The sequence below is a fragment of the Cryptomeria japonica genome, chromosome 10 (assembly GCF_030272615.1).
Source record: "Cryptomeria japonica chromosome 10, Sugi_1.0, whole genome shotgun sequence".
Classification (NCBI taxonomy): domain Eukaryota; kingdom Viridiplantae; phylum Streptophyta; class Pinopsida; order Cupressales; family Cupressaceae; genus Cryptomeria; species Cryptomeria japonica.
Genome location: NC_081414.1, coordinates 295,461,874 through 295,480,299, shown reverse-complemented (window position 1 = coordinate 295,480,299; position 18,426 = coordinate 295,461,874). Strand labels below are relative to the sequence as shown.

General features: G+C 38.0%; 1 protein-coding gene across 1 annotated transcript in view; it reads right to left on the bottom strand.

Annotated features, from left to right (window-relative positions):
• Positions 1 to 562: 562 nt before the first annotated feature.
• LOC131029354 (uncharacterized) overlaps positions 563 to 18,426 on the bottom strand; it is a 56,712-nt gene continuing 38,848 nt past the window's right edge. Inside the window, exon 3 of the mRNA XM_057959818.2 lies at positions 563 to 882. Within this exon, the coding sequence (XP_057815801.1) occupies positions 826 to 882 (57 nt within the window). The 3' untranslated portion in view covers positions 563 to 825. The remainder of the gene's footprint in view (positions 883 to 18,426) is intronic.

Here is an 18,426-nt window from a genome sequence, read left to right as displayed (position 1 = left end):
TTGCCATTTTAAATAGCTTTCTTATTTCTAAGGAAGAGAATGAGCCTCCCCATTCAAGTGGAGATGAACCAACAAGCCCGCAGAGATGCCATGGAGGCAGTCGAGGTCGTGGTCATAATCAACGTTGCGAACAAAATAGTCCTCACCCTGGGTCTCCTACCTAGGGGTTGAATTTGTTAGAAGAAAATGGAAGAAATGAATCTTTTTTGCTATTTTGCCTTTGAATCTTTTTTAATAGTCTTTATGGAAAATTTGCATAAACTGTATGATAAAAATATCCTACTATGGAAGAAGTTAGGTTGATCTCTCTAAAACTTCTGATGAACTTTCCCAAATTTTTATGGGATGAAAAATAGCTCTCATCAGGGATTAAGTCTTTATTTTGAATTTTCTAGCTTCAGGGAAGGCCTAGAAGAGCTGACAAACTATTAATGTCTATGTATATATGAAATTTTTACTCCGTAATACTAATATTTCTGGCTCTATCGTTTATCGACCAAAAAAAATAATGATCTTATTATTACAACCTATAGTCACCCCATACAGTTTAATTGGATAGTAATACCTTAATTACATCTACTTTCGTATTTCAATGATCTTATTATTACAATCTGTGGTCACTCCATACAGTTTAATTGGATGGTAAGACCTTAATTACTTCTTTCATATTTCAATGATCTTCCATTCATTTGGTTTAATAAGATTTGCTATCTAAAGGCCTTGGACGGTCGAAGGCATTATTGTTGCGTGCCTTGTACAGGCTATAAACTCGTAGCATGCTATACACAATCATGCCCCTGGATTGGGCACCATTGAACTTTATCATTAGAAACTGGTCTGTAATATAACATTTGGATCCTCCTCGTCTGAATCAAACTCGACCTGTCAACAGATTTAAACACAAAGCACATTAACTTCAATTCTTTATTTGGCAATAATCAGTTGAGTACCTAAATTTCTACATATCCTCCTCATCAAAACTAGAAGGGCAAGAAATGTCTAATGCAAATCAATATCCATTATTTGTTTAGCAAAAATCAGTTTTGGATGCCAAATATTCAGCGTATGCTCCTAAAAAGACAATGGACAAGAAAACATGAGATTTTGCATATGAACCATTGTATGTTAATCTGATAATAAATAAATAGATCACACAAAATCTCATACCAGTAAGTTTTACAAGGATTCAATACATTTAATTTACAGACTACAAAAACTTCTGCAAAGTACACCCATTACAATAATATTTGTAGAATAAAGAAAATACCTAACTACTATACCCGCTCTTTAATAATTACCATAATTGAATATATTATTACACTCCATTGTGTTGCAATGGTTGGACGGCAGAGGCATTGGTACTTATCTGTTCTACAGCATAGTTGAAAAAGGAGAAAAACTTGTGAGTCCTCGTGAACCATTCAAGATTGCAAGTTAGTCGGCAGATGACTCACCTGCAAATTATTGGCAAGTTTTGTTTTTGGATGAAACTCACAAATTATTTGCCAACAACTCGTCAAAAACTTGGCTATAGCTGCATATGTCAGTACTGACAAAAAAGCCTTATTTTTTTCAAGGGTTCAAGCTGTTCCTTTTTTCAAGCATGTTCCATGAAGGTTCATGTGACCTCTACGGCCTTAATTTGGGCTTAGAAGTGGCAGTTCTGCCCCTCAACTGCACCCTACATTGCAAAAGGGTAAACATCCCTCAACCCCACAAGAAAGCTGCCCCTCAGCCTCACTGAGGACTGCCACCCCCAGAGCCCCCTTTGGTTTTAGAAAGCGAAATATATAATTGTTTTGGACCCATTTTTTCCATAGATGAAATTTATAAAATATCAATATAAATAGAATATAAATATATAATTTATAATCATATGATACTATGATGTGAATTGAACTTGCTTTTTGATCTATAAATGAAGGAAATCTGAAAAACTACTTATGACCCATCTCGGTCCATCCTTGTTACCTAACTGGTTTGGGAACAATCTGCTCCAGATCCTGATCCTAGGCTAGTGCAGGGAGGTGGGGAGGGCAGGGGGTGGGGAGGGCAGGGGGTCACTATTTCACCTATGGGTTCATATCAGATGAACTTGGGAGAACCTAGGTTGAATCCAAGGGCATTTGATGGATTTTACAATGAATTTGGCATTTTTATTAATGTATTTTGCAAGGGTTGTTTGTGTCTAGTGATCAATATTTTATAATTTTGTAGCCAAATCATGAAGCTATGGGGTAGTTTTCTTGGACAAAACCCCCCATGATATAATTCCTTAGCATAAAAATTTAAAATGCAATCGTGGCAGCATGAGCAGAAAATAATTGCAACAGCAGAATTCAATATAAGGGGCCACATGAAAAACTCCACCATCGCAATTTTAATATGTATATTGCCTCTTGACATAAAGTTAGCACACTTTTGATATTGCCTCTAATGTGATGTTAGCACACTAATATTGCTTCTTTAACAATTTGAATATATACACACAAACTATTTGCACACCATATTGTAAAGTACTGTTAATTAATTTTTTTATTTAATAATTTATTAATATCGTCATTAACTTTATTATTACATTATATATTAGTTCTATTACTATTGGATAAGGTTCATAAATATCTCTGTGCATGATAAATATTAGGAAATATGTACACTTCCTCTAGTATTTTTGTTATTGAGCTGCAAATATGTACATGTTTTTATATGGATGAACCCAAAACGAACCCAAGCCCAACCTTTTTTTACTATATTCACAAACCAAACCAGTGCACTTGAACTAGGATCCATAACAATACTTATGACCTTTGTAAATTCAGCTATATGCATGTTTTTAAAGACTATTTGATAGATTTATGTGTATTTTCTGAATCTGAGTTTTTAACTATTTTTTGGTCCACAGTTTTTGCTAAGTCCAAGCTTTTCAACTATGGTTGAACCAATAGTTAAAAGGAGCATATTTCATGTCCACCCTGACCCAACTTAACTACCCTCTAACCATCCTATCATTACCTCTTCTAGCTTTCATTATCTTTCGGACCCAGCCTCTTTCATTAGCTTCCATTATCTTTCGGACCCAGCCTCTTCCTCCAGCACGAAAAAAAACCACTCTTCAAGTGAAAAAATGTAACCCCTCAGCTCTAAATAAACATCCATACGAGGAGGTTGAGAATCACCAACCGATGTTAGTTCAAGACAAAGGCAAGTGTTAATGCAGAAATCCTGAACGTTGTGGTTCAAAACCTATTCCCTAATTGGGGAGAAAATAGACCCATATACTACAATATAGATCGTCACTAACATTAGAAAAGATTTCAAAATGGCATTGACATGCACACAAGGTATATATATGGTCAAATATCTCTAATGTAGCAGCATAATTGCAAAATTCCATGTGAGAGCATTGTAAGAGAGAATTTGTTGGTACTCTGCTGTAACTGCACTGTTCACAGACAAATAACAACACAACCTATTGCACTTTAAACAGAATATATCACTACATACCGGATAATTGTAGAAAACCCAATGACTACTTTATTTCAGGGTAGTGATTGAACAATCCAAATGTTGGCCAGGGAGGATCATGTACCGAATCAGACTATTTTCTCTGACTATGAGAAGCATATTTTCATACCTTATAGTTGCTAAGCATAGCACAACCATCAACGACCACTAACAATGAACTCCTAACAACTACCCTCAAGCCAACAAGTAATTAATACATAGTTGGATACAAATATATTAGAAAAACATTGCACAACTAAATCATCCCCCCTAAACAAAGAAGTCAGATTCCTAGCTGACAAGCAGAGAACAAAAATAATTAAATCACTAAATATTAGGGGGCACAAGACATCCCTGGAGATATTGATACTTCGGTGGATGGAGCTGTTTGTTGCCTTCGTCCATTTCCATCTGGTCCTAAGACTGGTCTATAAAACTGTAAAAAGGCCCTTTTCGCTGTGTGCTATGTGAAAAGGCGGAGGAGGATGTGGACCATCTTCTGCTAAATTGTGAGTTCGCTCAGAAGGCGTGGCTTTTTGGGCTGCAGAGATTGAATTGGAAGGGCCCCATGGCTGGGAACTTGTGTGAGTGGTTGGAATCTTGGCCGATTTTGGGTAAAAATTCTATCTTTGCCGCCATATGGAAGATTTTGCCCTCTACCGTTTTATGGGAACTTTGGAAGGAGCGAAACCGAAGAGTGTTTGAAGGAAAAGCGGAAAATTGTAAGCATTTTTTGACTAGACTGGAGAGGGCCATTTCGGAACTGGTTTCTAATGCTGCCTCCCATGTGAATTTAGCCAAGACTCCTTTTTCACAGTTTGATGCTAGTTTTTTGTTAAGCTGGCCTCTGGTTAAATTCAGGCCTGTTAATGGGCTGCTAAGGGCTAATCTTCAGAGTATGGGCATATCAAACCCAGAGTAGACTCCGTCTGAGAAGGGGTGGATTAAGATTAATTTTGATGGTGCATCGAGGGGCAACCCAGGGGCCTCGGGTGCTGGGGTGATTGCTCACGATGATCGGGGAAACATTCTAGCCATTGGTGCCAAGAGATTGGTGGATGGAACGAACAACGTTGCTAAATGTCATGCAGCGTTGGAAGCAATCCTAATGGCTGGGAAATTGGGGGACAAGAAACTTCATTTGGAAGGTGACTCTCAGGTTGTGGTGAATGGGATAGCTCGAGGGCGAATGGAAGCGTGACGTTTAGACAAGCAGGTGCGTAGAATGCAACTTCTGTTGAATGAATTTGAAGACTTTAAGGTGACTCACGTCCTTCGGGAAGCAAATTTGGAAGCTGACAAACTTTCCAATGTGGGAGCGAATGGCTCCTTGGAAAATATGTTTAGTTTGTTTGAGGACTTTAGAAATTGTAGTCCTCTTGACTATGATTTGGAGTAGATGGCTTATTGTAGAAAAGTGAACCCAAGCTCAATTTGAAATGACCATTCGTTGCCATGGTTCTGTGGGAATTTAAGTTCCTCGTGGTGTGTGTTCTACAATTTTACTGCAAGTGGCCTTGAGGTGTTGGTTGATGATGGAGGCGAGCGGTGTGAGTGACTGGTGATGATGTTTTGAGTTCAGCGAAGCGTGTGAAGTACTCATGACATGTGATGGAGGTGGCTTTAAAGGCCTTTGTGCTTTGATTCCTGGCATTTTGTGGTGACTTCTTGGTGGTAGGCGGAGTATACAGGGTTTCATCTTTTGCAGCAAAGCACAAGGATGGAAGCGAATTTTTCGTTGGAATCGAATGGACAATTGCATGCGTTTCGTGGGCTGATCTCGAGGATTAGGTTAACGAACGTCTTCAGAGTGGATGGAGACGTTTTCTGGAGGGCAGTTAGGCTACTGTTGGGAGAGGAATTTCTGACTCAGGATTGGCGGCCTAGAACAAATCTTGACATTTCATCGCTTTTTACTACTTTGACCTTGCAGGTGAGGACGTCGGTTGAGGAAGTGCAACGGATTACTTCCCTGGTGTTAAGACCCAAATGGGCAGGAGGTTTGCAGGAAGTGGTGGCCCGAGCTGTCATTGGCGAGGGTTTGAAGATGGCGGAAGGCCCGAGCAGGAGGATTGGAGTGGCCGTTGGGGAGCTGCAGCCTTTTGTCATTTGGGCCGCTTCTCAGCCGGTTGCTTTGCAGGAGGAGGACACAAGGAATGGCTGGGGTGAGATGGTGAACTTTGTTCGCCAATTGGGGCTGACTGAACGTGTTAAGATCCGCGGGAAGGTGACTCCCATTCGGTCCGAGGCCCCTCTGGACGAGGATGGGAGGCCTTTGGTTCGGCATCAGCTTCCAAAGAAATCAGTGAAGGTGGTGGAGCGTGGGTCGCTGTGTGGAAGCAGGCCAGGAACAGTGCTAGGAGGAGGGAGCGTGACGCAGGAGGCTGGACCCAACAGGGGTATTCCCAATTTCTCAAGAGAGGAGGCATTGGGGTGATTTCGTAGCTAGGTTTGGGTTGGTCCGGGTTTAATGTGTGGTTTTTTGTATTTGTTAGCGACCCTTTCTGTGGCTGTGGGTCATGGTGGGATGGTGCTTGGGTTCTTTTTTGTAGTAGGGGAGTGACCCCTTTGTGTTGCAGATTGTCTATCTGCTCCTTGGATATTTTACTTTTCTATTATTAGCAATATAATACATAATGTTATCGATCAAAAAAAAAAAAAAAAAGGTTAGTTTGTAGTTAGTAAATAAAATAAAAATTGTTTTGGGAAGTTACATTCTTAGCATGGAAAAATAAAAGGCTTTGCAAAGCCAATTGTATTGCAATGTGAAAAATCCCGAAGAGTTCAATCAATATATTATCCCTTTTTTTATAATATCCATATGCAGCAATGGTTTGATCTTTGTGTTTTCACAATTTTAAATAAGGTATCAGAGAGTTTATCCTTCCTATACTTGTGAGTAGTGCAGTGCCAATTTTTTTGTTGGAAGATTGTTTTATTTTTAAAATGGCATTTTTTATATCAGTCCAGCATAATCACAGTAAAACTGCAATATCTCTCTTTCTTAATGAAATTTCGAAATTCAAAATGTTTCAGAAAGAAGATAAAGAGGTGAATAAAACCCTTCTTCTAGATATTTCTAGTTTAGTGAGCAGTTTGAAGCAGAAAACAGTGACGTGAGTTTTTACATACAGACAATTTGCAATTCAAGTTTTGGTGTGGCAATAATCAATCAACTACAGTGTCTCCATGCACCTAAGAAATCTGTTGAAGCAGATGTGAAAGTCAGAAAGTCAATGAAATATCTGAGAGAGATCCCTGTCAATTGCTAAGGGAGTTGCAAGAAAAGTCATGTAGTTTACTCAGAAAATCAAAGTTCAGATTTGGAGACTCCGTTATATATTTGAGCAGTTAGGAGATTGCTAGAGAATAGTGTAGTAAATGGTCATACATCTACAGTATTGCAATGCAAAAAAATCGTGAAGATTTCAATCAATATAATATCCCTTTTATTTTTAATATTCATATGCAGTAATGGTTTAATCTTTGTGTGTGCTCACCATTTTAATAATTCTGTCCTTTAGCTGCCATGACTGTCATATAAAATCCAGAATTTTCCACTCCAAAGTACTTAACAAAACCTACTTTTCATGGATTACTCCTCCTTGCAGGCCTTGTGTCATGGATAGCTCTCCAAACCCAGCCAGTTTCTCTTCTATTTGAAATATATATGCAAACTTGGAAACATTTAACTTTCTACTTAAGTAGCCCATGTATGGTGAATGTAACTGCATTTGTTTGCAAGACTTCAGTAAATCTTGTGCACCATACAAGCAATTGATGTCAGATTTTCCAAAAACCCCTTTATGCACATGATCCATTGTTGCAGCACTGCTAAGTAACTGCACGGCAGTGTCGGAATTTGTGGTCATTATGGCAGTGGCTCATTGGACTGGAGGTTAATGCTGAACAATGGTGTTTGCTGATGTGATAGGCAATTGTATCACAAACCATGGATTCCTTTCTATAAACTTTACCTTCTGCCAATATTTAACACAGCTTTCGTCTGCAGAGCATAGAGCTATAGCAAACTAAGACTGCACAAATGTCTGAACTTGCAATCTCTATATAGGGTTGTTTGGTAGAATAGATTGCCAGCCTTATGGGAGATAGTTGTTCTGATTGTAAAACAGTAATGATAGAATGTCTTGACCTTATGGCTTGAGTTGAAAACCCTTCTGCTTATGAACATCCAGTGGAAGCAGATGAGTGTACAGAAGCTGCTGTGAATAGATCTGATTGTATGGCTTGATTGGAAATCCCTTTCAAATTTTTTGAGAATCCAAACACCAATTCTTTTCTAGAATTCAATCAGTAAACTTTTTTATTAGTAGCTTCAAGAAGTTGTATGGTAAAGTGCATTTGTACAGCAGTGCTAGGGAGAGCATGATAATGTTCATTGATATAGATTTTGGCAGACTGCAATGAGAGAATTACCCAACTATATAGCAGCAGCAGAAAACCGTGCAGCGAAAAACCACACAGCAGAAAAACCATTCTGCGGAAATCTGTATGGTGGCAACAGGTCATTTAGAAGAAGAATAAATATAGAGCCAGGGCCATACAACAGAATTAAAGCCAAAAAATTCATTTTGTGATTGTACAGTCAGAAACTTTGTTGTTATTATTTTTAATTTCTCCTTCATGGATGGTCGTATGGTGGAAGAATTGAAAACTTTATTATTTTTTCTTATTTTCCCCTTTCCACTCATTGCAAAGCAATACTCTTCCCTATATTATTTTTTCTTTATTTTTTCCAAGTGGGACCCATCTCAATTGCTTTATTTGTTTTAGTTATTTACACAATATGGATAGGGTCCTTTATAATGTTTGTTAGCACAACTACGAATTTGTTCGAGATCAAAAATTCTAATAACTTCAACATTTTTGCTCATATAGTTACCCATTGAGTTCATTTCGGACAATTTTACCAATGTGCATATTCAATAGCTAAGAGCATTCAAGAATAAACTTCCAACTTTGAACCATGTATGTTCCCCAACACACATGAACCATTCAACTTTATGGAATTGTTCTCTTAGGTTACCTCAACTTGAAATGGTATCTTCATTTGCTTCTTGTCATTTCATCTTCCAAATATGATGGCAATTCCAGGATTCCTTCAGAGTGCAACTCCATGGGACTCTAACCATGCTTCTTTCTCCACTCTTCTCCAAAATTGAAATTTGATGAATTTGGGGAAGTTGTTTCCTCATTTATTACCTGATTCTTCATATCAAATATATGAAAGGAAGTTAAGGTAGCAGAACAACTTCCTAGACTAACCTTGAAAGGAGGGGTATGCAAAACTTTTCAAATCTTTACTACAATTACAAAAACTTAATAGAAATAAACATAAATAGCATGCATACCATAACATAGTGATTTATGTGAGGAAATCCCTTTAGGAGAAAAATCCCATGCTCCAAAAGCCACCCAATATGTTATTTAGAGATCAACAATAGAATACAATATACTGGCAGAGAAAACTTCTTAAAGGAGCATCACCAACCAAAGATCCAGATGTAACTCATCAGCTATAAAAGTCATACACAAACTCCATCTCACACCCCTAATATATGGGAGATACAATACATGAAACCGTCAGACGGTATTACAAAACCATGGGCTAAAGCCACCCAAAAAGTGGCGCCCAACTTATCTCCAATCCAAGATGCCCTATAATGTGTCAAAACACACACCAACATGTGTAACTTCCTTTTACAGCTCATTTATATGTCCAACACATTTTTTTATTCTCCATTGCAGGAGACCCAACTTTTGGAGGCCATAACTTTTGATCTAGGAGTCCAATTGACAAACTATTTGAAGCACTAGAAAGCTCATGAAGTGTTCTATCAAGCTATTACCCATTGTGCCAGTTACGACCACTTCTAGGCCATTTTGGAGACTCTAAAGCCTTCAAAATTGACTTTGAAACTTTCGTTCAGAAACTTTAATATCTTCAAATCTAGACATGATCCTACAACGAAAAATGTTGGAGTTATTTGTTCAACCCCACAAGCCCATGATTCGCCTGCAAATAAAATACCTATCACATCTAAAGAGAATAAGCCATGATTAATACTATGCAACCTTGAGAGAGATTGATCCAAAGAGGAATTTGATATTGAGATTAACTTGTAATAAATTTGAATAGATTACAATGAATGAATGACTTGCTTTATAGAAAGCAAGAGAAACATAATCTAAAATTAGGAAACTAAAATTAGCTCAAAGAAATAAAGAATAGCTCAACTAAGTGAACTTAATCTATTATTAGCATAATCTAATAAAAGATAAAATGCACTTAAGTTTAGCTTAAGTGAATAAAGTAATTAAAGAACCTAATTAATTAAGTAATTAGCTTATGTCCTAATTACTCCCCCGCCCCCGCTGCCGCCCCCCGCCCCCTTAAGATTTACTTAGGGATAAGCTAAAGAGCTAATGATGAATGCAAAGATGTTGATTAGGTACCCATGTACAAACCAATGCAACTCTCACAAACAGAGAAAAAGAGAAAAACCCAATGAGAGAAAACCCCTCTCCAAAAAGAGAAAATACAATAAATGCACTAGTGAAAGAAGGAAAGGAGGACTCAATGTAACCCACCCAAGGACTACTTGTCACGATAGTACAATGAATGTCCTCCCCATAAGAGAGAGAAAATGAGGATAGGACTCACCCCTATTAAGAAGTAGCTCATGTGCCAATGATGAACGCCTAAGACAGAACACGATCCATTGCCTGCAAACAACATTTTTGCACTTAGGAAGAAACAAATCTATTGGATATATGAGAAGCCAATCCCATAAACTAAAAGAAGTAGGAATCCAAATCCAAATTGTGTGTGCCTTAGGAAACAACTCAAATGTTGCTATGTCCATGAAGGATGATGATGCCACAAACTCATCAAGTAGGTGTCCAGTCAATGTAGAAAGTGACAATCCAAGACTGTGAAAACTAATGTAGAACAATCTCCATGGGTGATGAATATTGGTTGAGAACATTGATGAGGCTATCAATGAAAAGGAGATGATTGTCATTGAGATTATCTGTCAAATCTGCAATATGAGACTCCACAAACAATGATGATATGTTTGTAAGATACGAATCCTAAATAGCTGTGCATGAAAGAACAATGTCCTACTGCACTAAATCAATGGGGGATATGCATGAGCCAATGCAAAGGTCATCATGAACAATAGAAGATGAAGATGATTGATATGGGATCTCAATGTGAAGAGAAGGAACTGGAAGACAAATCTCTAATCCATCGAAACATGCAAGACCCGTGATATACTTAAGCTCCTCTAAAGTATCATTATCAAAGGGTATACAAATTGCATGTGCACGGAGAATTAGACAATTTGCTGCAAGATCCTCTGAAAATGGAGAGATACGAGGGTCTCAATACATCTCCCAAAGTCTGGTCCAAAGTGTGCAGGGACAATCGATGTCCAATATAGCCCACGTAGTGTCATGATCAACACTAGACAAAATAACTCCTACAACATGATCTATGATAATACCACAAACTGTGCTACCTCTTGATGTGGCTGGATCAGGTATGAGTCCATACAAATAAGGCAAAAGATCTAGCCACTTGAGATGTACCAGGATGTCATTTCACCAAAACTCATAATTACCCTTTGCCAAGATAACAACCAAAGGATGAACAGAAAAACTCATGATACCTCCTCATATAAAATGATCAAACCCCAAAAATCTCAATACATATAAAGCAAATCAAATAAAGCCCTCTCCCACAAACAAATCCATTCCAGGTGCCAAAACATCCAAGTAATCAACTAGATAGTGAAAACACTAAAATCTAAATAAAATATACCTGAAAAAAATCTAGAAAATTCACATAAATAAATCTAAAGAACTCTAAATCACCTTTCCAACACCACAACAATCACGAAAATCGGAGATACTGGTGAAAAGATATGAGCTCAAAAGCTGAAACTAAAGATCTAACTTTGCCTAAGTATGAAAAAAATTTGGAGTTGAATTTGATGGTGAAACCATCACCATTAGAAAGTGCTCAGAAATCCCTTTCCAATGATATCTTGTTTGCCGAATTTTGACACTGTATGGAAAAGTTATGATAAAAAGAAGAATACACTAAATTTAACCAGCTAACAACCTACAAACACAACCCTCTACTCACTTTCTGCAAATTCTAACAGATACCCAGATAGTTTATTGGGGCAAAAAACATGACCCAAAAACTTTTTTCTCAAAAAAATTTTGAGAAAAAGTTATGGCCGAATCTTGATTTTTGTTTTTATTTGTACTATTTTTAGCTTCTTTTATACTTTCTTTATTTTCTCGCAAAATATGACAAATCGTGGCAAACTAAGAACCTAGATAATTTTTTAGGGCAAAGAATATAACCAATGTTCCACGGCCGTTGGGGACGGGTGGACGCGGAGACGAGTTTCAGAGATGGAGGGACAAAGGGCCTAAGTTTGGGGACGGTGGGGGGACGGTGGCAAGGTGGTGGTGCTGATATAATTATACATATACTTATGGTAGTTGAAAAACTAGTTGTGAAAAGAAGTATAACAAGATAAGAATTACATTTCAAATGAACTATAGGAAATTAGTAAAATTACAAATTAGCAAAATTTGAAATATTAAATCTAAATACAAAGACTTTATGAATGCTAATTGCTAAATAAAATTTGACAAATGAAATCGTCAAGTTGGAGATTTCTATTATTAAAATATCATATTAATATCTGATATCACAAAGTCTATAATGATGATTACATGATACACCATTACAATGAGTAGCAAATAACAATAGCATTACAAAAGACAAAATGGCAAAATGCTCAAATCGCTCAAAATTTTTAAAAAAAAAGGATTTCAATTGCTTTTTGAGTCTAACGTGTTCGAACGAGAGACTCTTGCAAGTCTCCTTGCCCCTCAAGAGACGTATGGGAGTCTCCCAAGGAGTCTTGGAGACGTCGGATGAGAGACTCCTACAAGTCACCTCGCCCCTCAAGAGACACCTGGGAGTCTCCCAAGGAGACTTGGAGACACCGAGACGTCTCCCAAGGAAACTTGGAGATGCCGAGACGTTTCCCCATCTTCAGCGGGGCTATGGTGGCGATGGCGGGACAGCGAGAGACGTCGCATCCTCGTCCCCTTGTCCCGGAAACGTCCCTGTCTCCAAGACACGGCCCAAAATGGGGGGAAACGCATCCCCATGGAACACTAAATATAACCCAAAAATCTTTTTCTCCAAAATGAGCCACTATTGCTCCTCAAGGTTGGATCTTTTAGAAACTAGACAAGAACTAGCAAATTTGGAGTTCTAATACTATATTGGAGTTATTTGTTCAACCCAACAAGCCCATGAATCACCTACAAGCAAAACACCTATCACATCTTATAAGAAGAAGTCATGATTAATGCTATGCAACCTTGAGAGAGATTGATCCAAGGAGGAATCCGATATTGAGATTAACCTGTAATGAAATTGGATAGATTACAATGAATGAACGACTTGCTTTATAGAAAACAAGAGAAACCTAATCTAAAATTAGGAAACTAAAATTAGCTCAAAGAATTAAAAATTAGCTCAACTAAGTGAACTTAATTTATTATTAGCCTAATCTAATAAAAGATAAAAAGCACCTAAGTTTAGCTTAAGTGAATAAAGTGATTAAAGCAAAGAAACGGCACTCGGACTCGGACTCGGGACTCGGAGTCAGACTCGGCTTCAGACTCGGCTGGACTCGGGAAAGTGAAAAACTCGAGAAATTTAGAGATTTTTAAATATTTAAAACTTGTTTCAAGCACCCTTTATTGAATACACCTTAAAGACACAAAAACATCATCAAACTCAGCTCATTTGATTACATACACAAGTATACATCAATCACATAAGGATAAACACAAATTGTAGCTGAAGGAAATAACAAACATAGATATATAAATATTGTCAAATGTATACAATATTACAAAACTCATGGAATAAAAAATCCATATCATCATATGATCATCATCAAATGTTTCATACAAATACCAAAGGTAAACACAACTACAAGCCTATGGCTCAGAGGAGCCTGCACGGCAACACCCTCCGACCCCAGCCCCCTACGAAGGCGTCTAAGGTAGAAGATGGATGATTCGACAGCCATAGCTACTCCCCATGACACCATGCCATGCTCACCAACATCAAGAACATCCGTGTCACTATCTGCCTCTAAATCTCCTGTCTGTGCTCGTGCTCTCCACTCCTCCTCTGCCATGGCTACAATCAATCCAATCAGTGTCAGACTCAGAGGTTAAATTTTCCCTACTTCTATCAACGTAGTTTCCCCCCATATTTTTCGACGAGGGTTTGGGGGCAGTGCCCCCAAGGTGGGGTCAAGGGGCCAAAAAAACTTATTATTTAATAAAGGCGTCCGGTGTTATTTTTCTATTGGTTGACATGTTGTAACCCTAATTTTTCTCATTCTCAGGCGGAGGTTGTAGTGAACAAAGACGAGACCATTCATTTTAAAAAAACTTTTTAAACTGTTTTTTTTTTTGTCATTTTACTGTACCCAGGCAGTAGCCGAGTTTGGGGCTCGGGACTCGCTGAGTTTGGTGAGTTTGAGCCAAACTCGCCAACTCGGCAAGTCTGGCGAGCTCACCAGACTCGGACGAGTCCGAGTCCGAGTCCCAGAGACTCGGCGAGCATGACTCGAACTCGGACTCGCTGAGTTTAGGCGATTCATGGCGATTCCCGTTTCTTTGGATTAAAGAACCTAATTAATTAGATAATTAGATAATGTCCAAATTACTCCAATAGAAAAGTTATTGGCATTCTTGTTTAGCTAATCTGTAGCTTTAGGGAAATTTTCAAACCAATCCATGCTTAAATGTAAACAAACTATAAATAGTAATACCATGTAAGTGCAAGGTTGAGACACCATTTTCTTAACATTATATACTTATGGCCAATGATTTCAATGGAGATTACACTCTTTTTCCAATTGAGATCAACTTTGGCTGCTAGCAACCAACCCTAAACCAACAATGCATTGTACATCTTCTCGCATAATGACAACAAATTAAGTAGAATGCTTGAGTACCAATAATTACCTGCTGCCCCATAAGGACATCAAGCACTTTTATTCCTAGTGGATCCACTCCTACCAACTAGAAAGTTGGTGGCCAAATAGTTGTCTTTCCTAGACTTCACCAAGTATCTTCTAGAAATACATTCACAAGAGAACCACTATCAATAATTACATCGGTTAGGTTCCTTCCAAGAATATCCATATGTACTCGTGTTGGCTTTCTTGCCAAATTCACCATAAGAAGCATGGGATCAATCATCTAATCTTCTAACAATGGAGCTCCAATTGTTGGGTTTTAATCTTTCCAAATAATAAATTGATAGTTACATGCACTATGTCATATCTCTCACGAATAGTATTAGTTATTGCATTTTGTTTGAGAATACAATACAATAAATGAAAATCCACTACTTTGATTGGTGCAATGGTATAATGCTATGAAGTACTCGATTTGCAATAACTTTATCTAATTTCATTTGATTTATTATTATACTTGCATTTGCATTTGAGTGGTATTTGTTATTCATAACATGCTCCACCTTAGCTCTTGCTTCACAAAGTCTCTCTTTTTCAATACATAGGTTCAATTACACAACCTTCTTTACTTGAACTCAAATAATAGCCAATACTTTGTTAATTCTCTCTATATATTGATGCTCGCCCCTGTTGAAATTAGTAGCTAGCTCGGATTATGCTAGCCCAGATTATCAAACTTTAATGTTGCTAAAACCATTTTAAAGTTTGATCATTATTCATACACTTAAACTCATAAAAGGCTGGCCCTATTTGGGTGTATAAGCAATGTGTAGCGTGTTCTAGGGCAGGACTCAAATTGGGTGGTTAGGCAAACATCATATAACGTGTAATATATTTGTATTTTTGGCAGCAAGTGTACTTAAGCCAACCTAGCCTATAAGGCAATATAATCATGTATAAATACAAGATGGTAATGCCTTGTTATAATACGCTCAAGCGAATTACTTCTCTAATCAGAAATTCATCTAATTATTCAGTGAATCCTTTTTGAAGACAGCGAACATCCTTCCTGAAGATAGCGAACATCACTGAGTGACTACGAACTAGTTTCAAGTGGGAGCAGTCATCTTTGAAGATCAGCGAACTATCCTTGAAGACTGTTAACACCATTCTAGGATTAGTGAACTTCATCCCTATGACAGCAACATTTGTATTACAGATAAGTTCATCACTTCAGCATGCCCTAGGTTAGAAATACCACTGTGATTAGGTTGCTGTTAAACAGTGAAGCTCATTGTAAAATATATTGGTGTTACATAATAAAGATCTGAGATTAGTGGCTGGCTTTTTCACCTCCAAGAGGGAGGTTTTCCCAGGGATTCTGTTTGATTTATGTTTGTTCTTCATTGCATTCTGAATTCTGCTGTTTATTATTTAATCTGATTGCTAAAATTAACATGGTATCAAAGTTTTAGGTTCATTATAAAGTAATCAGATTATCAGTTATCCTTCACTTTCAGTTTGCTGTTTTAGTTTTGCAAGATGGTTACAGGATTGAAGGTAGAGGACAGACTTGATGGTGCTCTCAATTTTACTTCTTGGAAAGTCCGTGTTCTTCTTGCCCTTGAAGAGATTGAGCTGTTACAGTTTGTGGAAGACAAGGATCTGCCTGAACCCTCAGATCTAGATGAGTTAAAGCAGTTCAAGAAGAATGCTCTTAAGGCAAAGAAGTTCCTAATTGATTCTATAAATGATCATCTTGTTCCAGTCATCTCCAAGTTACCTTCAGCCAAGGAGATGTTCAAACACCTAGAAGGAATGAACGAAATCAATAACATCATCCGGGCACTTACTCTAAGGCAGCAACTTCTTCAAATCAAGATGAGCAAGGGAGATTCAGTCATGTCCTTCTTCATGAAAATTTCAGAATTGAAGGACCAACTCAGCTCCATTGGAAGTGAAGTTGTGGACAAGGATATTGTCATGATTGCATTAAATGTTCTCCCTGATTCTTGGGATCCATTCATTCAAAGCATAAGCGGAAGAGCTGAATTTCCCTCGTTTGATCGCCTCCGGTCTTATTGCATTCAAGAGGAATCACGCCTAGCTGCAAGAGGAATGCTCAAGGGCACTCATGGAGGTGACCATCATGTGCATGCATCTCAACATGCCAAAAGAAAGGGTGGTCTTTGGAAGAAGAATAGCTTCAAAAGAGATAGAGACTACAGACCTCTCGCTGCTCATGATTCAAAGAAGAAGCCAAGGGATCTTTCACGTATCCACTGCTTTAGATGTGATAAGTTTGGACACTACGCTAAAGAATGTCAAAATCTGCCCAAGCAAGGAGAAGCAAACCTGAATGAAGTTACAGATTCAGAGAATAATGAAGGCTTCCTCTTCATTTCTGCCTTATCCAACAATGTGCCAACCGATAGCAACACTTGGTTGATAGACAGTGGTGCATCCAGGCATATCATGGGATATCGAGAGCACCTCTCAGACTTAATGGAGAAAGAGTCCAACCTTCATGTGGTAATTGGTGATGATGCTCAGTATTCGGTAAGAGGTTTTGGCAATACATCTTTAAATCTAGAATCTGGTATCTCTTTGCATCTTAGTGATCTTTTATTTGTTCCTAGAATTAAAAAAAAATTAATCTTTATTTCTCCCTAGAAGATAAAGGCTATCAAATTGCATTTTCTGAGGGTAAAGTACTTGCATGGCCTAAGAAATCTAGTTTTAAATCTGCTCGTGTTATTGGAAATAGATATGATAGTTTGTATAGGCTTTCAGCTAATCCTATCCGAGCACTCATTCATGAAGCTCCCGAATCTAGCAAGCTATGGCACAGAAGGCTTGGTCACCTTCACTTCCAGGCACTTCCCACACTTGAAAAATTGGTTAAAGGTATGCCTAAACTTAGTCATTTTCATGATGATACTTGCAAAGGTTGTGCATTAAGTAAGAACACTAAAAGTCCATTTCATAAAAGTGAAAGTGAAAGTAGAGCTAAGGAAAAATTAGCACTTGTTCATTCTGATTTATGTGGACCCATGTTTGTTCCTTCACCTAGCAGATTTCTATACTATGTTACATTTATAGATGATTTTTATAGAAAGACTTGGATTTCCTTTCTAAAATCTAAAGAATTTGATGAAGTACTAAGTAGGTTTAAAGAATTTAAAGCCCTAACTGAAAACATGTATGGTAAAAGGATTAAAGTGTTAAGATCTGACAATGGAGGTGAATAAACCTCAAGTAGTTTCAATGACTTTTGTGTAGAGACAGGAATTAAGAGGGAGTTCTACGTTCCCTACAATCCTCAGCAAAATGGTGTGGCTGAACGAAAGAATAGAGCCATTGTTGAAGCAGCTAGAGCAATGATTTATGATCAGGATCTGCAGACCTTCTTATGGGCCGAAGCATCCAAGACTGCAGTGTACATTCAGAACAGATGCCCTCATCGTGCCCTGAAGAACATGACTCCCGAAGAAGCCTTCACTGGAGTCAAACCCGATATCAGCCACCTAAGGATTTTTGGAAGTCCTATCTTTGTTCATGTGCCAAAGGAAAAGAGAACTAAGCTAGAGCCATCCGGGAAGAAAGGTATCCTTGTTGGATACAGTGAATCCTCCAAAGCATTTCGTATCTACATTCCAGGACAAAGGTATATTGAGGTAAGTAGGGATGTCACTTTTGAAGAAAATATTGCTTTCAAGAAATCTAAAGGTTCCCTTGTCAATAATGATAAAGAAGTTAATGATAATCAAGATATGGATATTGATACTAACCCTGAGATTCAAAGGGAGTCCATTGAGCCTCCCGAACCTGTTGAGCATGGTGATCCTCCTGAGCCTCT